The sequence below is a fragment of the Scyliorhinus torazame genome, chromosome 6, assembly GCF_047496885.1.
Source record: "Scyliorhinus torazame isolate Kashiwa2021f chromosome 6, sScyTor2.1, whole genome shotgun sequence".
In the NCBI taxonomy this organism is placed as follows: domain Eukaryota; kingdom Metazoa; phylum Chordata; class Chondrichthyes; order Carcharhiniformes; family Scyliorhinidae; genus Scyliorhinus; species Scyliorhinus torazame.
This window is the reverse complement of record NC_092712.1, coordinates 180,875,901-180,900,270: the sequence shown is the minus strand read 5'-3', so window position 1 is coordinate 180,900,270 and position 24,370 is coordinate 180,875,901. Positions and strand designations below refer to the sequence as shown.

Below are 24,370 nucleotides of genomic sequence, written 5' to 3'. Positions count from 1 at the left end.
TACGGCCTGCAGCGTACTCCTAGAGTACACCGCTTTTCAGGGGGCGGAGCATCGCGAAAGTGGCGCTACCCCTGATTTCAGCATCATCGGGAATTCTCTGCCCGTCGCCGAACTCAATTTCGCCGTCAGGGATCGGAGAATCCAGCCCCACGTCTTACCTTCACCGCTGGGACACAATCCTGGAATTGTCTATTTAACAACAATTTGTCATGGTTCAAGATGGTCTACCTACTAGAGAGTAATTCAGAATAGAAAGTAACTGCTGATTTTGTCAGTAATGTCCATATACAATGAACGAAAACAAAATAGTTGTTGTTTTAATTTAACATTTGTATACAGGATTTATTAAAGAGTGGACAGATTTGGGATTAATTACTTAAATAAGAAATGAGAGATTGTGGGATATAATTTATGTTCTCACTTGTGGCAATGACCAAAGCTTGCACTCGACTTTACCACTTGTGAGTTGGTTTTCAGTCTGCTTGCAACACATAGATTAGCCACAGAAAAGATGTTTCCTAAGCGTTGAGATGTTTCTACTTGTGGGGGAGATCAAAAGTAGAGGCTGGATTTTCATGCGTCTATGGACCCCGACCAACATTCTCATCATGTGGGATTTTTATAGCCCCGGGGTAAGGGTGTGGGTAGCAAGCCTGCAATCACGGGTCAAAATCCTGAACTTCCCTCCATAACAGCATTATGGGTGTACCTATACCACATGGACTTCAGTGGTTCAATAACGCAGCTCACAATGGGGCTGGTTTAGCACACTGGGCTAAATAGCTGGCTTTTAAAGCAGGCCAGCAGCACGGTTCAATTCCCGTAACAGCCTCCCCGAACAGGCGCTGGAATGTGGCGACTCGGGGCTTTTCACAGTAACTTCATTTGAAGCCTACTTGTGACAGTAAGCAATTTTCATTTCATTTCATTTCACTTCACTTCACTACCATCTCAAGGGCAATGAGGGATGTGCAATAAATGCCGGCCTAGCCAGTGAAGCCTACATTGCTTGAATGAATAAAAAAAAAAAATCAGCAATTCCACCCTTGCCGATTCCATTGTGGGAATAATTTAGAAACCCAGCTAATTTCACTGAGTCAGGCCCATTTTGTTAGGACTCGTCGTTCAGAGTAATTGTAAACTGTACGAGATCTGTAGTCCCAGGTAAGGAACCAAATAAAAACAGCTTGCTCTTTCATTGACTGATACTGAAATACAAAACAAAACTGTTCTTTAAACTTCAATAGTTAGATGTATTATGAGTTAGAAGTGCTATGACTGCAGTAGTTGATTTTAGGGCCTTTCCCAACAAAGGTAAATGCCCATTACATTGATCAATATTATGTAAGTTTTGAGATGCATCAGAATACTATGTCTTTGTGACAAAACCTAGGAAAGACTGCTTGATATCTGTGTTTTGAATGCCAAGAGCTCCTTTAAAGGAAATCTGAAGGGTTTTTCTTTTTGAAGGGGATAAAAATTAAACTTCTCCTGGACTGCTTTAATTGACAGGAGGGGAAAAACAGACCATCTGGTTTTTCAGTTTCAATAGACTGCTGTTTAGATGTCACAAGACTTGTTAATATAGCTGAGCCTGTTATGAATGCTTGGTTGAGTTTCAAAAGCTCGAGAAAGCAAATAGAATGTTGCTGTTTAGTGCAAGGAGAATGGAACATAAAAATAGGGATGTTGTGCCACAGTTGTACAGGACAATGGTGAGGCAACACCTAGGGCGTGATCTACCCGAATGGGGACAGAGTCCCATTGCGCCCGAGATTAGCCGGGTGTTTCCCGGCACTTGGAGCACCGAGATACACCCTGCAATCTACACCCATCCTAGTAGATTGGGGGAACTCCCCGACGAGGCTGCACTGAGCCCTGTTTTCTGCACTGTGCTCGCCGGAACTCCTCTGTGTAGCAAGAGACTGGGATGCCATTCAAAAGTGGCATTCAGATCTTTTGCATCCCCGACGTGACCCCCCAATCCATTCCAAGCACCAACTCACTATTGGGGGTCCAGAGCCCTCCCGCTCTCTCCCACACCCGTGCAAGGCACACCCCAGCCCAATCACCGCCACACAGAAAAATGGTAGCTTGGCACTTTGACAGTCCCAACCTGGCACCCTGGCAGTGCTCCTGCCAAATGGCAGTGCCACAGCACCCTGGCAGTTCCAAGATGGCACACAGGAGGCCTCTCGGTGCATGCCACCCCATGCACCTAGGGGCCTCCAATCTCCTGGGAGACCGCCATGAGTGCTGCTCTGTTTGGTCCCCATTTGTGGAGAGTACTGAACGGCGCTCACCCAGGGTCTCCAAGGCGAGGGAGTTAGACTCCATCCCTTTGTTAGATCTCGCAATAGTCTCACTGTAATATGCAGATTTGCCAGAAAGTGATTCCGTCCACAAGTGGGTGAGATTCACATTGCAACCGGAGATCGCATTTGATCTCACGAGGCATGGCGAGCCAGGTAGATCCGGGAAGTGGGATCTCCCGGCTTCTCCCAGTCGCGTTGCGCTGCTCTGCTTTTCGAGTATAACGTGACTGGTAGATCCCACCCCTTGTGTTTCGGCCTCCTTATTTAAAAATGGATATAATTTGATGAAATACAGTTCAAAGAAGGGAGAGAGGGATAATCACCGGTTAAAGAGGTGTGAATTATCTCAAGCCAGGACAGTTGGTAGGATTTTGCAAGCCCAAGCCAGATGGTGGGTGGTGAATGTAATGCAACATGAATCCAAGGTCCCGGTTGAGGCTGTACTCATGTGTGCGGAACTTGGCTATAAGTTCTGCTCGGCGATTCTGCGTTGTCACGCGTCCTGAAGGCCGCCTTGGAGAATGCTTACCCGAAGATCAGAGGCTGAATGCCCTTGACTGCTGAAGTGTTCCCGAACTGGAAGGGAACATTCCTGCCTGGCGATTGTCGCGCGATGTCCGTTCATCCGTTGTCGCAGCATCTACATGGTCTCGCCAATGTACCACGCTTCGGGACATCCTTTCCTGCAGCATATGAGGTAGAAATGTTGGCCGAGTCACACAAGTATGTACCATGTACCTGGTGGGTGGAGCATCGTGAAAGTGGACCCGCCCCCAATTTGATCAGGAACGGATTCTTCGGCCAATCGTCGAACACGATTTCAGTGTCGGCGACTGGAGAATCCAACCCCTGGTCAGAAAACCTGGCTGTGTTTCTGGAGAGAAACACGTCGGTTTTCAGCCAGAGTCTGACTCTTTTGCCATTTTTGTTCGGAAAATTCCACCCATGTTCTTTGAATTGAGTGTGACAGTGCAGACAGTCATGCTATTTTCCTTTTTGCCTCTAATAATAGCACCAAGCACACTATAGAGAGGGTTAGATTCAGTTTAGGGTTAACACTATTCCAACAAAGTGGTTGAATTCCTGATGTGGGTATTTCATACTGCACCAGTGATTACATTTCACACATCTTCTAATCTGTCTTGAAGAATTTACTAGGTTAATGCAAGGATGTGATCAATTTTGTGCTGGAGCCTCAGGTTCATTGGAAAATGGATTTTGTATCACATGACACGAGGACATTGGCCCAAAATATTGATACTTTTATATTTCATGGAGCGATTGTTGAAATGTGTGCAGCTTAATTATACATTAATGCAAATGTTTTCTGAATCAGGTAGCACGACGGTGGGGAATCCAGAAAAATCGTCCTGCTATGAACTACGACAAGCTGAGCCGTTCACTGCGCTATTACTACGAGAAGGGCATCATGCAAAAAGTAAGCAACAAGCATGAGTCACCTTACTGCTAATCTCTTGAAATACTAGCTGAATTACATCCAAATAACAACTACAGGTATACGGTATGCTCACTGAAGAGAGAGGAAAAAATCCTTGCTTCCCAACTTATTTCAGTGCCATAAAATTGAATAACATTGCTTTTCTTGGAGCAAGAAAACTCTACCTTTGCATTGTTTCAACCTTCAGGACTTACACCTCTGGTAACTGGCTCTAAAAATGCTTCACCTGAGCACGGATTGCTTCTTTATTCATTCTGGATTCACCGATAGTTTAGCTAGTTGGTAGCTGCCTCATACAGAACAGAGGAGTCCAGTGTTTGATCTATTAGATGATTGCTGAGATAGCTGATGTACCAGAAGGAAGTTGGTCAAATTTTTCTTTCCTGATATTTTATTTGGTTATTTCTGCTGCAAATGTGCATTTTGGAAATCAGATGAAGAGTCAACAGTGATCTCCTCACAAATAACCTGCCAACACCCGTTGTGCTCTTTGCCCCTTCCAAAGTTCCAGGGTTGGTGCGTTTGCACATTTTAGGTGAGCAAGCTTGCCATTTTCAGCCCTTCCGAGGGTGCCTGCCTAAATGAAAATTAGCAAAGTTGCTTTTGCACCTTAACACAGCGTAAGCGAGATGACTGCTAGTTGATAACCAACAGAACCAGCTTTTAGGTTTCATTTAAAATTTGTCACCTGCTGATGGGTGCCTCTGGCAGATAAAGTTACATGTCAAAAACAGACTATCCTTGCACACCTTTTATATCTATTAAAATTGATCTGTATAGAGAAGTAAAAAGGATGCTTATTAAAACAGTACTGTCTGAACCGTCACTCCATCGAGAATAAATATTTCTGATTTTATAAAATAGAGTATTGTTGGAAAACTATTTTAAGTGAGATAATTTGAAGGCAAGTGTCTGTCTGTAATTTATCAAATAAGATGTAAGCTGAGGCTTTTAAAACACTGAACCATCTCCTGTGCAAATAATCATCAGTGCTGTACTTAGATTTAGTAGTGACATATGAGGCAGATTTTGTTCACAGTGTAACGCAGCATGACTGTTACTCTAATAGTGATTAATATGATCGAATTCAAAGCAGTGTCTGAAAGGGAGAAATGTAAAATTGCTGCTGAGAGTCTAGGTTTGGATAAGGCTAACTTCAGTGAGAAGAGACACAGATTGTCCACGTTAAACTAGGCAAATCTGTTAATGCGTCAACCCACAGAAGATTAGCTGGAGGTGTCAGAAAATAACTCAATGTGACACAGAATCAGTTTATGCCCCAAAAGGACAAGAGCTTTTCTTGACAAAAATCGACAACCATGGACATTTAACGAGGTAATAAACATCATACAACAAAAAAAGCAAACATACAAAATTGCACAGCACAGATCCTGACGAATGGAATAGACACAAAGAACAAGTGACAAGTCAGATGGAAAAACCACCAAAAGGAAGTATGAGAATAAACTTGCAAGAGATAGCAAAAGGGCAGGATTTTGCTGCTTCAGGACCTCTACGTCAGGAACCAATGGGGAGCACACACTTGCTAGTAATGAGATCCACGACACAATGTTCCGGGAGGTGGCTTCAAAATCAGCTGTCTGCGAGCTTACTCTCGACGCTGCAGGATCAGGCGCACGGCCAGCAGCTCTGAAGCCTCGACAGCCCCAAAGGGAGAGGTGGGTGCTGCTGAGGCAGGTTGGGGAGCAAGACGGTGCCTCAACATGGAGATGCTCCCAGAGACATGGATGAAAATCAAAAATCACAAGCTGTAAAATTGTAATGTTTCTATTGCTCTTAATTCTAAGTCTGCTTGTAAATCAGATTTGAATTAGCTCACTTTAATTTACTTTTGTTTGTGCGTGACTTACCTAATTAATGTTAGGTATTTGGATAGCAATTTCAGAAAATGTTACTGAAAAGATATACTTATCAAACTTTTGGACAATGACTTGGACAACTTCAGCTAGTTGCACATATCTGTTTGAAGTGTTGGTCACTTCCATCCTCAGGTCTCTGATCTTCAATTTTAATAATAATAATTCACTTGTGGTAATTAATACTGACGAGTTTTCAATTCTTGGCCAGTAACAAACCTTACAAGGTCCCGTTTTTATCCTTTTCAGTCACCATCATGTCATGTTAGGTTGGTCATCTGTTAGCTTATTCTGTTAGCCAATCCAGCTGTTGATAGGTTACATTAATTGGACTTTAATTACATATTTGATCAATAACAGCTCAGTTAAAAAATAAACCCATGGAAGGCAATTGCTTCCTTACTAATCTTAATCAGATTGTGAACAATGAGCTTTATTCTTGAGCCAGGGTATGGTATGCTGTATCTTATCAAAAGTTAGGAAGGTTTCTTTGAACAGTTTCTGCTAACTGCATTTTCTAGAAACATTCAAGTTTATCGAGTATTTGAAACAAAATCCAGTCTTTCGATTATAGTTATTAGTTACTTCAGCTCACTAATTATAACTTAATCATGTTTCATTACTTTATAATCACCTGTTTCATGACTGGCTTTGAATACAAAATCAATACCTCGTTAATTCAGAATACGAAGTCCAGCATGTTGAATGGCTGCAGGAACCATGTTAAAGTGGCTTCCTTGACAGTGTTGCTTATTACAGTGAATGCAGTATTAAAGTGATTGATTTTAAGACTAAATTTGACAGTCCAAACCTACCTGCAGGCCGAAACTGGTAAACCCTTCAGATTAGAGGGAATTCCCCTGCGGGGAAATCTTTTGGGCTGCAAGTGTGGACTTTCCTGCCTTCAGCCTGTCAGGAGGATATGGAGCCGTTGGCTCCTATGTCTCAACCTGCTGCATTTAGCCTGCCTCTAGTTAATCTGGTCGCCTCTGCACACGATGAAGCCAAATGCCAGCAAGGCTGCAGAATCACTCTTATTGGGACCTTAGCCAGTTTAATTTGCTTCCTGCATCCATAGAATTACCAACCGATTTATATTCCTAGCCATCCCTTGAAAGGTTTCCTGGTGGCGGGAATGCACCTGGGAGCCAGCCTGGCCTCGCTGTCTCCTAGTTCACATCCCTCATTGGTAGCCGGGCGGCACGGTAGCACAGTGGTTAGCACGGTCGCTTCACAGCTCCAGGGTCCCCGGTTCAATTCACGGCTTGGGTCACTGACTGAGTGGAGTCTGCACGTTTTCCCTGTGTCTACGTGGGCTTCCTCCGGGTGCTCCGGTTTCCTCCCACAATCCAAAGATTTTTTTTAAAAAATTAAATTTAGAGTACTCAATTCATTTTCTCCAATTAAGGGATAATTTAGCGTGGCCAATCCACCTAGCTTGCACATTTTTGGGTTGTAGGAGTGAAACCCACGCAAACACGGGGAGAATGTGCAAACTCCACACGGAGCTGTGATTGAATCTGGGATTTCGGCGCCGTGAGGCCGCACTGCTAACCCACTGCGCCATCGTGCCCCCCTTAAAGATGTGCAGGTTAAGTGGATTGGCCATGCTAAATTCCCCTTAGTGTCCAAAAATAAAGGTTAGGTGGGGTTACTGGGTTATGGAAATAGGGTGGAGGTGTGGGCTTAAGTAGGATGCTCTTTCCAAGGGCTGGTGCAGACTCGATGGGCCGAATGGCCTGCTTCTGCACTGTAAATTCTATTCTATGATCCTGTTTCCAAGACCGTCTCCGTGGGAGTGGGGCAATTCTGTCCATTATGTTTGAACAGATATGCATAGAAGCACTGCAGTGCAGTCAATACAAGAGACTTGCAAACGCTCCACAGGCATGTTGTGTAATAATTAATTCAACTTATTTTCATATGTGCTATAATAGGAAAGCTCAGAAATACTTATAATAGTATGGTTAAGCGGGTTAGACTCCAGATGATTGTTGAGCAATAATTTTTGATACTTCAAATAGTGGGAATGAGGTATTGACTCAAAACCTATGCCCGTCATTCTTCTGTTTAACAGAATTAGATCCCATAGCAATCAATAAGCAAAATATTGGCCAGCATTCTCCAGCTGTTTGCTGGCGATGAGATTCTCTGGTCCCATCGGCTGCACACCCCACCCGCGGGTTTCCCGGTGGCGTGAGGTGGCTTTAATGAGAATTCCCATTGACAGCGCCGGGAGCAGAGAATCTCGCCGCCAGCAAACGCCACCTCCTTCTGTCGTGAAATACATGGCTGGGCGGCTGGAGAGTCTCATCCGTTGATTTTAAATAAAGAATAGTTTAATGGTTACCTATTTGTTGCTTGTGAAGTGAGTGGTGTCAATGTTGGACAATAACACTTTAATGACTACTGTCAGCAGAAAACTTTTACACTTCGAGTTTACTGTTACTTAACTACTCTCTTTAATGATGGCTTTATATAAAGTGCTAGACAATAATTCTTTCCAGCATACTCATTTTCTAAATAAACTGTCCTGGCATCTTGGGTAATGCTCACTCTTAATTCCCAATTTAATGTCAATCGACCTGAAGTGTGGTGATCCTCAGGTTAAATCACCATCAGTCAACTCTCCCCCTCAAAGGGGAAAGCGGTCTATGGTCATCTGGTTCTGCAGTGACTTTACTATTACTGGGCGTCATTCTCCGACCCCCCGCCGGGTCGGAGAATGGCCGTTGGCCGCCGTGAATCCCGCCCCCGCCGAAGTCTCCGCTCCCGGAGATTGGGCGGGGGCGGGAATCCGGCCGCGCCGGTTGGCGGGACCCCCCGCTGGATTCTCCGGCCTGGATGGGCCGAAGTCCCGCCCAGGAATTGCCTGTCCCGCCGACGTAAATCAAACCTGGTATTTACCGGCGGGACCAGGCGGCGTGGGCGGGGTCCTGGGGGGGGGCGCGGGGCGATCTGACCCCGGGGGGTGCCCCCACGGTGGCCTGGCCCGCGATCGGGGCCCACCGATCCGCGGGCGGGCCTGTGCCGTGGGGGCAATCTTTCCCTTCCGCCTCCGCCACGGCCTCCACTGTGGCGGAGGCGGAAGAGACTCTCAATGTTGGGGCTAGGCCGCCAAAGATGCGGAGCCTTCCGCACTTTTGGGCCGGTGCAATGCCCGTCTGATTGGCGCCGGCTTTGGCGCCAGTCGGCGGACATGCCGCCATTGGGGGAGAATTTCGCCCACTGTGCCTACTATTAACTGTTCAAGCTTATTCACTTAGGGGGCGAAATTCTCTGTTATCGGCGGAAAGTCCGCCGATCGGCGCAAAAAACGGCGCAAATCCGACTTGCGTCACGTCGGAAAAATGGGTCGATAGTCTCCGGCCCAAAATGGGCTAGCAGCGACGTAACGGGATCCGCGCTTGCGCAGTGGTTCACGCCGTGCAGCGTCATACGCGCTGCACGGCGTGACGGCTCATAAGGCCACGCTGCTCCCCCCCACCCGACCGGAACACCCGACCGCAACACCCGACTGGATGGCTGGCCGTCGCTCAGCCCCGAGGTTCGAGTCACGCGATGTGGAGGCGCTCCTGGACGCGGTGGAGCAGAGGAGGGACGCCCTGTATCCCGGGCACGGCCGCAGAGTTGCCCCACGCCACAGCCGGCGTCTGTGGAGGGAAGTGGCAGAGGCCATCACCGCTGTGGCCCTGACACCACGGACAGGCACCCAGTGCCACAAGAAGGTGAACGACCTCGTCAGAGCAGGCAGGGTGAGCCTCCCCATATCCCCCCCTCCCCCATATCCCCCCTCCCCCATATCCCCCCCTCCCCCATATCCCCCCCTCCCCATATCCCCCCCCTCCCATATCCCCCTCCCCCATATCCCCCCTCCCCCATATCCCCCTCCCCCATATCCCCCCTCCCCCATATCCCCCCTCCCCATATCCCCCCTCCCCCATATCCCCCCTCCCCCATATCCCCCCCTCCCCCATATCCCCCCTCCCCCATATCCCCCCCTCCCCCATATCCCCCCTCCCCCATATCCCCAAGTGAATATAGCCCTAACCTTAACCTCTGCAATGCACGCGCAACCGATGGCGTGCATTCATATACCTGCCTAACAGTGTTGCCTTTTACCCCTGCCACCCACCCCCCCCCCCCCACCCACAGGAGAAGCGCGCACACAACAATAGGGAGCATGTGAGGACTGGAGGAGGCCCCGCTGATGAGAGGCCACTGACCGTACACGAGGAAAGGGCCCTGGAACTGGCTGGTGGACCTGAGGACCGGGAGGTTGCTGATGCAGAGGTCGGGGGCGTAGTAGCAAGTGAGCCACCGACAGCCCGTCCCCATATCTCCCCTCCCCTATATCCCCCTCCCCCGTATCACCTGATCACTGCCTGATGTCTAACCATGCATGCTTCATTGTGTATCGCAGGACCAAACGCCCAGGCACCCATCCCCGCAGATGCAGACCGCCCGCAGGATGCCCCTCGGAGACCACAGGAGACGGAGAGACCCAGACCCTCCAGCATGCGACGCCCGCAGGATGCCCCTCGGAGACCACAGGAGACGGAGAGACCCGGACCCTCCAGCATGCGACGCCCGCAGGATGCCCCTCGGAGACCACAGGAGACGGAGAGACCCGGACCCTCCAGCATGCGACGCCCGCAGGATGCCCCTCGGAGACCACGGGAGACGGAGAGACCCGGACCCTCCAGCATGCGACGCCCGCAGGATGCCCCTCGGAGACCACGGGAGACGGAGAGACCCGGACCCTGCAGCATGCGACGCCCGCAGGATGCCCCTCGGAGACCACGGGAGACGGAGAGACCCGGACCCTCCAGCATGCGACGCCCGCAGGATGCCCCTCGAAGACCACGGGAGACGGAGAGACCCGGACCCTCCAGCATGCGACGCCCGCAGGATGCCCCTCGGAGACCACAGGAGACGGAGAGACCTGGAGCAACAGGGAGACGACACCCCCGTCACGTGCGGGAGCGACCGCCCAGCGATGAGGGGGGCAGCCACAGGCCCCCGTCACATCCGAGCCAGGACACCACTACCCAGGGCACCACTACCCAGAACACCACTACCCAGGACACCACTACCCAGGACACCCCTACCCGGGACAGCACTACCCAGGACACCCCTACCCGGGACAGCACTACCCAGGAAGATGAAATACCGGACAGTGAGTCAGAGTGGATGGGTGGAGACGAACCCCCACCCCAAAGTGCCATGGACTCAGAGTGAGACGAAGAGCACGACACAACGCCACTGCTGTCACCAACACCCTCCACCATCGCAGAAACACTCACCACGGTTGGGCACTTTAGTGATGAGGCGTCTGGTACACTCACTGGTGCGCACAACACAGCCATCCCGGTACAGCAGGTGGAGGTAGGAGCAGCAGAGGGACCGGGCGGTCGGAGGGCAGCCCAGGCCAAGCGAACATCTGCCGCCCAGTGATGGATCCCGGGTTCCTGCAGTTACCACACCCACACATAGATCCGATGCAACCACCGACCCGGAGACGAGCGAAGAGGGTGACGGGCGGCTTGCGGCGGCTGCGGTCGCAGGTGGAGGAGTCCAACCGCGTCCAGGAGCTGGGAGTGGTGCCGGTCATGCGTGCCACCCAGGCTGACACCGCACGGGTGGCGTCCGCGGTGGAGGCAATGGTTGCAACGGTGTCAGACATGGGGAACGGTTTGCGAGGCCTGGGGCCTTCCGTGCAGGCGGCGTCTGTGGCGCAGGAAATGGCTGCCCTCTCACAGGAGGCCATGAGCCAGTGCCAGCGCCAGATGGCAGAGGCGCTCAACGCCATAGCCCAGTCTCTGCAGGCCATGGCCCAGTCTCAGCAGGCCATCGCTGAGGGCATAGGCGCCAGTGGCCATGTGCGAGCCGGCGTCGCACTGTCACAGACAGGGTTTGCCAACACCCTGGGCCCCATGGCTGCAAACCTGCAGACCCCTGTCGATACCAGCACGGGCCTCCAGGACTGGCAGTGCCAGATGTCGGGGGGGCGTCGGATGGCCAGTCCGTTCGCATCCCCCACCCATGTAGAGGCCTGGGGGCCATCGGGCACCCCGAGGGAGGAGGAGGTGGTGTGGTCCATCCCGGCTCCCTCTGTAGGGGAGGTCCCGGTACACCGCGACACTTCGGACTCCCCCCCTTCCGTCCCAGGTGCATCGGGTGGGCAACGGGCAGGACAGGCTGGCAGCTCGCCATCCCAGTCGCCCGGGCCGCAGCCTGGCCCATCTAGGCCAGGACGCCCCAGGAAACGGCCGCCAAAGGGATCCAGTGTCAGAGGGCAGGAATCACAGGAGTCCACCTCCAGTTCTGCTGTACCGTCTGGGGAACCACGTAGACGTAGTCAAAGGGCCGGAAGGCCAAACAATTAGACACTGAGTAAGTTGGCACGGGTGCAGGGCACAGATGAGTTTTAGGGGCTAGGGCACGTGCATGAACTCCTTTGGTTATTAAAGTCAATGTTACACCTACCGAAGCTGCCTTTGTGCTCTGTCCAAAGTGTGCGGGGGTGTCATGTACGTTGAGCGCAAGTGTGTGTGTGAGGGGTGGTCTTACCTCAGCCCCAGGTGAGTCTGCCCCCTTCCCCCTGGGCCGCCATCAACATCCCCCGGGCAGAGGACGGGACCGTGCGCTGCAGTGTCACAGCCGCATGCAGGGATGGCCCGGGTGGATGGTGGTACTGTGGCCATGGGTCAGACATAGTCCAACGATGTAGAGCCAGGAGCTCATCGCAGGGCGGGTTGTCATCATCCTCCATGGCCTGCGATAGACACGCGTCCACCCGCAACTGTGTGAGCCCGGCCCGTTGTGCCGCAGGTGGATCGGCAATGGGGGGGGGGGTGTGCATGCGGGTGGGGTGGGTGGGGTTGGGGAGGGGGTTGAGGGTGCTGGGTGGGTGGATGGGTGGGGGGTGTGGGTTGTCGGCTGTTGCCATGGTGTGCGGTCTGTGGCCATACTACCCGATTCCCACGCCCATCTAGTCAGTGAAGCGGGCGGCTATCAGTCTGTCCCGTACCCGTTGGGCCAGCCGGTAACGGTGGGCAGCCACCCGCCTGTGTCTACCCCGTCTGCCCTGACCATTGCCCCCATCCCCCTCATCTGGGGAGGACTGCGCCTCTTCCTGCTGCTCCTCCACTCCGCCCTCCTCTGCCTGCAGCACATCGCCCCTCTGCTGGGCTATGTTGTGCAGGAAGCAGCACACCACAATGATGCGGCCGACCCTATCTGGCCGATACTGGAGGGCGCCCCTCAGAGAGGTCCAGGCACCTGAAACGCATCTTCAGCACGCCAAAGCACCTCTCTATCACTCGCCTTGTCGCTACATGGGCATCATTGTAGCGGTTCTCCGCCTTATTGCGTGGCCTCCGTATAGGCGTCATCAGCCACGATCGCCATGGGTAGCCCCTGTCGCCCAGCAACCAGCCCCTCAGCCGGGGATGGCGTCCTTTGTACATGCCGGGGATGGATGACCGCGACAACACGAATGAGTCGTGTACACTGCCCGGGTGACGGGCGCAGACGTGCAGGATCATCATGCGGTGGTCGCAGACCACCTGTACGTTCATCGAATAGGTCCCCTTCCTATTAGTGAACACGGCCCTGTTATCTGCAGGTGGCCGCACGGCGACGTGCATCCCATCGATCGCGCCCTGGACCATGGGGAACCCGGCCACGGCAGAGAAGCCCACGGCCCGGGCATCTTGGCTGGCCCGGTCCACGGGGAAGCGGATGTAGCGGTGCGCCATGGCATATAGGGCATCTGTCACTGCCCGGATGCACCGGTGCACCGAAGTCTGCGATATGCCCGACAGGTCCCCACTCGGTGCCTGGAATGACCCCGTTGCATAAAAGTTCAGGGCCACCGTAACCTTGACGGATACGGGGAGAGGGTGTCCCCCGCCAGTGCCACGCGGTGACAGGTGTGCCAGCAGGTGGCAGATGTGTGCCACGGTTTCCCGGCTCATCCGGAGTCTCCTCCTGCATTCCCGGTCTGTGAGGTCCTGGTATGACTGCCGGGGCCGGTACACACGGGGCGCCCTCGGGTGCCTCCGTTGCCGTGGGGCCGCGATGTCCTCCTCCCCCTCCTCGTCCTGTCGGTCAGGTGTCCCTCCAGCCTGGGCGGCTGCCGCCTGCCCCTCTGCGGCAGCCTGCGCCGCCTCTCTGGCACGCTCCTCCTCCTCCTCCTCATCCAGGGCAACATAGACATGAGCGGCTGCCACCACGGCGGCCAACATCGCTGGATGATCTGAAAACATGACGGCCTGGTGGGGGGGGAGGGGAACGACGACATGTCATCATTGCCCATATCCCCTCCTCCCCCCAGCCAGGTGGCATGGACCGCATGGGTCCAACTGTTGGATGCTGGCACCTGGCCAGGTGGACCAACTCACTTGCCCTCCCATCCCCCTCCTCGGCACGGACCCCCCCCAACCTCCACCCCGGCACGGACCCCCCCCCAACCTCCACCCCGGCACGGACCCCCCCCAACCTCCACCCCAGCACGGACCCCCCCCCAACTGGCGTGAGCCTGGAGCACCGGGTCACGCCGATGAAAAGGAGGTTTGATTCACGTCGACGTGAACGGTCATCACGTCGACGGGACTTCGGCCCATCCGGAAGGGAGAATATCGGCAGGCCGAAAATCGGCTGCCTTGCGCAGACCCGTGACATTCTCCGCGGCAGCGGCGCCATTAACGCCCCGCCGACTTTTCTCCCTTCGGAGACTTCGGCGGGGGCGGGATTCACGGCGGCCAACGGCCATTCTCCGACCCTCTGGGGGGTCGGAGAATGACGCCCAAGGGGTGGGATTCTCCGACCCCCCGCCGGGCTGGAGAATCGCTGGGGGGGGGGGGGGGCGGAGTGAATCCCGCCCCCCGCCGGCTGCCGAATTCTCCGGTGCTGGGGTTTTGGCGGGGGTGGGAATCGTGCCGGTCGGCGGCCACTGGCAGCGGCCCCCATTTTATGCCGGTCCCGCCAGCATTAGACCTGGTACTTACCGGCGGGAACTGGCTCTGCGGGTATCCTTGGGGGGGGGGGGGGATGTGGCCCCGCGGGGTTCCCCCACGGTGTCCTGACCCGCGATCGGGGCCCACGATCCGCGGGTGGGCCTGTGCCATGGGGGCACTCATTCCCTCTGCACCGGCTGCAGTGGACCTCCGCCATGGCCGGAGCGGAGACGAACCCCTCTGCATGCGCTGGGATGATGCCAGCACACGCTGGCGCTCCCGCGTATGCGCCAACTCGCGCCGGCCGGCGGAGGCCCTTCGGCGCGGCGCCAAGCCTCTTCCGCGTCAGTTGGCGCGCCGCGAACCCCACAGGTGCCGGCCTAGCCCCTGAAGGTGCAGAGGATTCCGCACCTTCCAGGCGGCCCGATGCCGGAGTGGTTCACGCCACTCCTCGGCATCGGGGTCGCCCGCCCCGCCGGGTAGGGGAGAATCCCGCCCAAGATCTTTACAGCAAGCAAGAAGACCTCTAACCTATCACTCAGAAACCGTCAAAAGCGGAAGGACAGTTATCTTCTACTCCCAAAACTCAATCCTTGGAAAATTCATTTTTGGTTAAATTACAGCTGTATTTTCCCAATTAGAATCCAGTGGTAGAAAACTAGCAATCTATAGTATTTCTTTGGAGTCAATCAATGCTACTCCCAGTGGTTGCACTCACTGAGCCTTGGTCAGATAAAGATCTCTACTGTTGCAATCTCCATAGAGACTGATAACTGTCTTTAAAAAAACATTCAAACTTCTAGTCAATAGCTGAAAGAATGTCACTTTTAAAAACTCAAAACTTTTACTGCAACAAATGACTTAAAGCACGACTGACTTATTTTTGGAGGCAACTTATACTTTAAAATACAGAGATGAACCTCCCCCTTTTAATACCTAATGCACATCACACTCTCCATGGAATTACAGTCCATTTAGCAAATAGTACACAGCTGCTCCCAGCTTCCAATCAGTTTCTTTGTAGCTATTTTGATGTGTAATAACTTCAAGTGACGATCGCCTAGTGCTTTCCTCAGTTTTTGGAGAGTTTCCTAAATCTACCGTGAGCAGTAAAGCTTTACCCGACGATTCTGGTTTAGCCGGGGCTGGTTTAGCTCACTGGGCTAAATCGCTGGCTTTTAAAGCAGACCAAGGTAGGTCAGCAGCACGGTTCAATTCCCGTACCAGCCTTCCCGAACAGGCGCCGGAATGTGGCGACTAGGGGCTTTTCACAGTAACTTCATTGAAGCCTACTCGTGACAATAAGCAATTTTCATTTCATTTCATTTTCTTCTTCCCCCTGACCATGCCTCAATTCGTTTTCCAGAATACCACATCCAACTCTGGTACCTAACAAAGGTAAAACAGCCTCTTCTCTCCTCTGACCACACAAAATTGGTGTCTATCTGGTATTCATTGATTTGTAGGGAAGCCTGTAACCTGATGTTAGGGCAGCAAGGTAGCACAAGTGGATAGCACTGTGGCTTCACAGCGCCAGGGTCCCAGGTTCGATTCCCGGCTTGGGTCACTGTCTGTGAGGAGTCTGCACATTCTCCCCGTGTCTGCGTGGGTTTCCTCCGGGTGCTCCGGTTTCCTCCCACAGTCCAAAGATGTGCAGGTTAGGTGGATTGGCCATGATAAATTGCCCTTAGTGTCGAAAAAAGGTTAAGAGGGGTTATTGGGTTATGGGGATAGGGTGGAAGTGAGGGCTTATGTGGGTCGGTGCAGACTCAATGGGCCGAATGGACTCCTTCTGCACTGTATGTTCTATGTTAATCTATGTCTATGATCTCAAAAATGGCTTCCTCTGTGCTCCTCCCCATGGCAGCAGGAAACACATCAGCCTTGTGTGTAAGAATAAAAGCTAATTAACTATCACTGAAAACCCAACTCTCTTTCATTTTGTTCAACTACTTATAATCCAGTTTTTGTGGGACTTTGGAGATGCAGCCTCCACAGTCAATACACAGACTGTTGCCATTGTCTCCGAACATAGATGATTTGGAGTTGGGGACCAAGTGCAATGTGTCCAAGTTTGCAGACGACACTAAGATGTGTGGTAAAGCAAAATGTGCAGAGGATACTGGAAGTATGCAGAGGGATTTTGATAGTTTAAGTGACTGGGCTAGAGTCTGGAGATGGAATACAATGTTGACAAATGTGAGGTTATCCATTTTGGTAGGAATAACATCAAAAGGGATTATTATTTAAATGATAAAATATTAAAACATGCTGATGTGCAGAGGGACCTGGGTGTGTTAGTGCATGAGTCGCAAAAAGTTGGTTTACAGGTGCAACAGGTGATTAAGAAGGCAAATGGCGTTTTGTCCTTCATTGCTAGAGGGAGGGAATTTAAGACTAGGTATGTTATGCTGCAACTGTATAAGGTGTTAGTGAGGCCACACCTGGAGTATTATGTTCAGTTTTGGTCTCCTTACCTGAGAAAGGAGGTACTGGCACTGGAGGGTGTGCAGAGGAGATTCACGAGGTTAATCCCAGACCTGAGGGTTTGGATTACGAGGAGAGGTTGAGTAGACTGGGACAGTACTCGTTGGAATTTAGAAGGATGTGGGGGGATCTTATAGAAACATATCAAATAATGAAGGGATATATAGGATAGATGCGGGCAGGTTGTTTCCACTGGCGGGTGAAAGCAGAACTAGGGGGCATAGCCTCAAAATAAGGGGAAGTAGATTTAGGACTGACCTTAGGAGGAACTTCTTCACCCAAAGGGTTGTGAATCTATGGAATTCCTTGCCCAGTGAAGCAGTTGAGGCTCATTCATTAAATGTATTCAAGGTAAAGATAGATAGTTTTTTGAAGGATAGAGGAATAAAGAGTTATGGTGTTCGGGCAGGAAAGTGGAACTGAGTCCACAAAGATCAACCATGATCTCATTGAATGGCGGAGCAAGCTCGAAGGGCCAGATAGCCTACTCCTGCTCCTAGTTCTTATGTTCTTATGTAAGCACTCTTCTCAGTAAAACGATCTATACTTTCCTTTGATTCCTAACAATCAGGCACTCAGGCTTAGTATCAGGCAAACTTCAGAACAGGCCCTTTTGTTTGACCTAAATTTAAAGACTAGTCCCAAACCATAACACTCTCTTAAAAACCCACATTTGTAACACTGCAGAAAAAAATCACAATTAGCCTGTTAGTACCTCTAATGAATTAGCATTTTGGTACTCTGTAGATGAGCGTAATATTTAATAGTGAAAGTTCCTACCTTATTTTCCATTCCTTTTAAATAAATAGATAGGATTACATCTGTTATTTGGAGTTGATCTCCACTGTATATTTACAGGTTCTTCAGTCAGGTTATACAGTAAAGAAACAATCCAGATCATTAACATTACTAGTTTGTCACATTAATGCGGTCACTAATGAAAAGCTCTAATAATTCCGCAGAAAAAACAACTCATCTGTAACATTTTTCTCTTGTGTTTGAAGTTATTTTTTAACCTTTTAATATTAAAGTTTCAAATTCTTGGGGCAGAATTTTCCAGCCTTTCACATTGGTGGAATCTCTGATCCCACCGATGTGAACCAGGGATTTAACTGGCTTGCTGGCCCCACCGTGCGTTCCCCATGGCTGCAGTGGAAAATTCCAGCCATTGGGACTGGCGAACAAATTTAGCCATGAGCTATTCAGCCTGATTGTGCTTTTGATTTGTTTTGAAGTTTTAATCTTTATGGGAAAATGTTTCTTTCCTTTTTGCAGGTTGCTGGAGAAAGATACGTGTATAAATTTGTCTGTGATCCAGAAGCGCTTTTCTCAATGGCTTTCCCAGATAACCAGAGGCCCGTGCTGAAAACTGATATCGAGCGTCACATCAACGAAGAGGACACTGTCCCTCTCTCCCATTTTGATGAGAACATGGCCTATATACAAGATAGTGGCTGTTGCAATCCCCATCCATACAATGAAGCCTATGTGTACTGATGCAACCACTTTGGGGCAGCCACTCCGTGTTTCCTTTATCTCTATTATTTTCCTCTGTAGACCGTGACCCAGGATTTACTTCATCTCTTCAGCATCCCTGACATCAAGCAGTGGGTCCACGTGTTTCTGTCGCATTAACCCCATGGTCCACCACCAGGGACAGTGCACTTTATGAAAAGACTCATTAGAGTTCTACATGTTTTTTTCAGGGTGGGGTGGGGAGCGGGATGGGGTGGGGGCAGTGGTTTTCATTTTAGCCTTCATGCTTTTTTTTTGATGGCAGGGAGGGATGGGCGGGTTGGGAATTACGGACATTAAATGGTTTGATTGATGCTATCATATGGATTTTTGTTTCATATCAGCTAAAAACTTACTAAGTCAAACTTACAAGAAATCTGCTGATATCAGTAATAAAATAAATTGCATATCTAATATTGCTGTGTTAACACAGCCAGCACTCCTTAAGAATCTATATCTGAGTAGGTACATAGTACTTTTTTGTCAGGGTACACATTAATATACAGTCAAGCATTTTACTGCTGTGTCATATTTGTTAAAAATATATGAATACTAGAATATGCTGAAGCTTCTGCTGCAGTCTCCTTTTCTGTAAATTCTTTTAAACAGAGGGTTTATTGAAGAAATTTGAAGGATTGCTCTAAGTCCAGGTAGTATTTCAGGACAATGAATAGACGACTTGAAACATTTACTGCTTAGGATGTAGCTTATGCTGTAGTTATACTATAAGCAACTGTACGCTTTAGGAATTGGTAAAAGATTATCCACCTACAGCTTGTGAAAGAAGATTTTTCTGTGAAAGACTTTGAGATCAATGCAAACCTGTCCAATGTAACCTGTCCATGGTAACATTTTATTTGCACCCACATCAGCTTTCAAATCCAGGCACTGAAGTAGCCCAGACATGATACCCATGACAAGAACACAACCTTCACAAACCGGACAATTTACTTTTTGATAGTTCTTAGAACACATGAGTTACGCTGAACAGTGTTAGCATGTGGGCATCCATATCTATTGTCTCAACATATATAAACCCATTTATGTTAAACAGGTTAACAGCTAGACAAAGTACTTTGATATGAACACATTAAACTTTCCTACTCTAATGTAATTCAGAATACTTACAAGGTTGTTCTCAATAGGTAACCATGCTAGTCGAAAGCTTCCTCAAAATCAGATGACCTTTCATCAATTCAAAACCATCGCTCATATTTGTGACTGCATTTTTTAAATTACAATATTTCTCTATAGCAATTGGAGGACTGTAGTTAAAAGTCACACTGGTGGTATATTTAGACTGCAGAACTTGTGCAAGTGAAAGGACAGCGCGTATGCCGAATTTGACAGAATTTGCACTCTTGTCATTTCTGACAAAGTTACAGATATACATAGGATTAATGTCTGTTCCTGCTCTAACCACTGGGTATGTAAGATGTTTTTCTTCGCTTTGCTGAAGCTTAGAGTTTTCTTCAGTCAGTAATGTATACCAGTGCTAAGTATGGCTGTGAGAAGATACCTGCGTTTGTCCCTTCTCATAAGAAAGCTGACTAATTTAGGAGCCTAAATATCTTTATTTTTAAGATATAAAGAACATGTGTATCATTAAACATTTGTTACACCTCTATATCCTATCAGAATAATGAATAGGCTTCTGTGGAAACTGAAACTAAGAGATTTATGCGGCTTTAATCCCTGATTACTGTTATTTGAAAATGTGCTCTGGACTTTTGAAAAAATACTTAAAATCTATGATTTGTCCGGATGAATAAGTCTTTGATTTGAATATTATCAAGTCCTCTGTGTATTAGACAGTTACTCTGGAGTAAACAATTATCAAATGCACAAAAAACTTAAGAACTTCACTATAGCAAATGAATATGCAATAATCAGGGGTAATAAAAAGGGAAAAGAATAGGCTATGAATAACATACCTTTAAAACTTCAAGTTTGTTCCTATCTAGTTCACCAGTAAACAATTATATTTTTCTTGTTTAGCTCAGTTTTTATCTTCACTTCACCCTAGTCCATCATTCTACTGGGTTAAGAGGACAGAAGAATGGTTACTTCACTGGGACCTCATTGTTCAGTATAATCTGGGATGACCGTTCGATTTTTGATTTGTGAATTCCTATAACCCTTATCACCAAGCAGCTTCTAATAATCAATACAACCTGTTTATACATGGAAACTCAAACCGAAATAGGCAGCAGGGCCATCAGCATCTGTAAAGAGAAACAGTAACGTTTTGGCTGGAAATCATTCACCACTGCCCAAATGCTGAAAGCAGTCTGGAATAATGGCTTTTGCCTGAACAATACAACAATGCAGATTTGGAATGTGCACCTCACAGGAATACTGCTTGGTTATCGTCATTTAGTTTCTTTTGGACAGCCGGTTTAAAATAATCACGCATCATACACCACAGAAAGGGGCTATTTGCATTCATCATGTCTATGCTGCTTTTTTGAAAGCTCCACTCTCCTCCTGCTCTTCTCCTGCAGCCTTGAACATTTTTCATTTCCAAGTATATATCCAATTCCCTTTTGAAAATTACTATTGAGTAATTTGGCAAGAGGTAAAGTGTGAGCATAAATCTTGCATGAAGTGATAACATGCATTGCTGAAAGTATACCTAAGTCTAAAATAAAAACACGTCCTTATTACTCATCTCCTTTCTGCTGGGGGAAAGCTTTCATACAATCACAGTAAATCATATTGCAATCCCGTTTTGGGATTGAGCGATGTTAATTTATAGCTGGAAACAAATCCTAAAGTGAAATAGCACTAATTTGGTGTTGTAATTGACAGAGCACTTGCATCCATGCTTGTCATATATAAAATATATATACAAGGGTCAATGGTCAACTTAAATCTGAATTTTCATGATGTGACTTTGGGATGTTAATGAATGGACAGAGCTTGCTCTTTCTCATTCTCTTCCTGAATTGTATTCCTTGTCGTTCGCATCAAGTGCAATCATGCCTGGTTCACATGGAACAAGTACTGAGAGAGTTTGGATTCGGATGACTAATCCTAGTTATTTCCCTGTCTTTCTGTAGTATTTTCAGGGGCCCTCTTTTATTTTTTTTCCACACAAAGCTTGTGGCAGAGTTTTCCAGCAATGTGAATTTCATTTCAGGGTTGGATGTATTATGGAATCCAGTACAAAGCGGCAGCCTGTTTCAGAATGGTTTACAGAAAATTAGTTGTGTTTCTGAATGCGATGGTAAATGTGCATTGTTGGGATTGTGTATTGAGCATGTTCATACACACTGGGTTGAAATTTACATTATCTATGTCTGACCACACCCCTCTCTCCACTACATGTTTCACCGCCCACCCTGACCTGTCCACCCATCCCCCCCCTTTCTGGGGCCTGCCAGCCAGACCCCGGCGATACTTCCCACCGTCCCCTCTTCCCCACCCTCCCCTAAATGACCGCACTGCCCCCAGCAAATCACCTCAATATCTGGCTCCTGCAATGAAATGCATTGGGAACTGGATACAGTCCTGACTGGCCACTGACTGTCACATTGCTGAACCACCTGAGCGAGGGCAGTCATCCTTGACAATTAGACAGTTGGGGGGGGGGGGGGGGGGGGGGGGGAATCCACCCACTGCCTGATCTAGGTGTGTATTATTCAGAGGATAGATACAAAACATTGGTGTTCCCCACCTTGCTAAAAACAGCAAAATAATATGAGTTCTGGAAAGAATGATAGATTCTATTCAGTTTTACTGCACGAAAGCAACGGAACCTAACAGATCAGAAACCTCCCAGGTTTGATCTATGGTCTTATCGAGTTTTCTGCTGTCAGCCAGTAGTGTTGGTGCTGTTACGGTCATGTGGGCACCAGCTGAGGTGAAGATCGGATTAGGTTGGGCGGCATGGAGTACAGTGGTTAGTACTGTTGCTTCACAGCTCCAGGGTCCCAGGTTTGATTCCCGGTTTTTGTCACTGTCTGTGCGGAGTCTGCACATTCTCCCCGTGTCTGCGTGGGTTTCCTCCAGGTGCTCCGGTTTCATCCCACAAGTCCTGAAAGACATGCTGTAAGGTGAATTGGACATTCTGAATTCTCCCTCTGTGTACCCGAACAGGCGCCGGAGTGTGGCGACTGAAGGATTTTCACAGTAACTTAATTGCAGTGTTAATGTAAGCCTACTTGTGACAATAAAGATTGTTAGGTTGTGATAACTGCCAAAGTCGAATTGCTTGTTGACTTGTGGACCTAGAAATTACTCTGCTCACATGAAGCAAGGGCTCCTTGGAGCAATGGAAGTGGGTCTTCAAGTCAGCTTATAGTCAGCACATTCTATTTTTCAGATGGGACTGTTTACGGGTCTGGTCAGCACACCTAAAAAAAGACTCATGAATATAACAGTGGGGCCAACATATGCACAGAGTGAACACAGGTCACCAGACTTGCTAAATTGGTATATTTTACACCCAATGCACATCGACCTCCACCCCGTGCTATCTACACACACCTGAAGATTCTTCTCACTTAGTTGCTTTTATCCTAAGCTGCCAATTAGATTTCTCATAATTCATAGCAGGGTCAAATATTATAAAATACCTTTTCCCCTAAAGCCCCAAACATTCACCAAAAATTCCTAAAACTAATAATGGAAATTTCAGCAACGTCCTGACAATGAAACTTTTACGACATTTATTTGTACAAGTTTTGAATCCTTTTATGTGTCAAAAAGCATTTTTTTTTCTTGTTGCAACATTTTAAGGCACAGATTTCATGTTCAGTAATAACCTGAATACATTACAGCATTGAGCTGAAAATCTTTCCCTATTGTCACACAACATATCGAGGTGCCATCACATCATCTCCAGGTTTGAGCCAGGTGAACCAGGTATTGTGTTGAGGAGTCCTCGAAACAAGATGGAGGCAAAAGCAAATTACTGCATCTGCCTGAAGATGGCCATCTGGAAATCTAATGTAGCAAAAAAAAGAGACAATATTGAGGGACATCTGTAAATGATGGACAGTATTTTTTCTGCTGTTTCTGAGAAATTTTCTAAATTTTTGTAATTTTGTATTTATCATGTATGTTTTGGTTTTATATGGCCACAAAGTAGCATTTGGATTAATAATGTATATTTCATTGTTGTTTAATTTCCTCAGCTAAGGCTTAGCAATTTGAAGGGTTCATGGATTTCTTGTATTGCTTTATGATTTTTTTGCTTTATGAAGAAAAATGTAATGGCATAATAAACTCTGTTCAATTCCTAAGGAACTCAGATATGTAGTTTGAAACAAAACATTCTGGCAATGTCCCCTTTGTTTTTCCTTTTGGTTCAGTTATTATTTTCTACATTGAACACAACCATCATGGAGTTATCCTGAAATACCTTTACTTGGTTTCATTTAAGTCTATTTTATTCCCGATCAGGAATGTCAATGTTAGAACAACTTTTACTGCATATGCAATCATTTTGTGTCACCAGAACATTATTTCAGCCATCAGTATGCAAGAAAACATGCACGACAGACTTATGCACACATTTGAAAGTTAAATATTTTAAGATGTGTAGCGCTAATTAACTTATATAGGATAGATGTATGATGGAGATGTAATCAGTAGCTGACATATATAATATGAATTAGTGACCAACTTCTGGAACATTGCCCATTGTCCCCACCTCTGAGCCTCCACATCAGAAACCAGGCCTTAATTAAATCAGGAATTAACTTTTCAAGTACAACCCTTGTTGACATTTTTTTAAGACTGATGAAT

General features: G+C 48.4%; 1 protein-coding gene across 5 annotated transcripts in view; it reads left to right on the top strand.

Annotated features, from left to right (window-relative positions):
• etv1 (ETS variant transcription factor 1) overlaps positions 1–23,869 on the top strand; it is a 209,809-nt gene extending 185,940 nt beyond the window's left edge. For all 5 annotated transcript variants that reach the window (XM_072509143.1, XM_072509142.1, XM_072509146.1 and 2 more), the window contains 2 exons: positions 3,652–3,753; positions 18,377–23,869. In XM_072509143.1, coding sequence (XP_072365244.1) covers positions 3,652–3,753; positions 18,377–18,598 — 324 coding nt within the window. In that variant the 3' untranslated portion in view covers positions 18,599–23,869. The remainder of the gene's footprint in view (positions 1–3,651; positions 3,754–18,376) is intronic.
• The last annotated feature ends 501 nt before the right edge of the window (positions 23,870–24,370 follow it).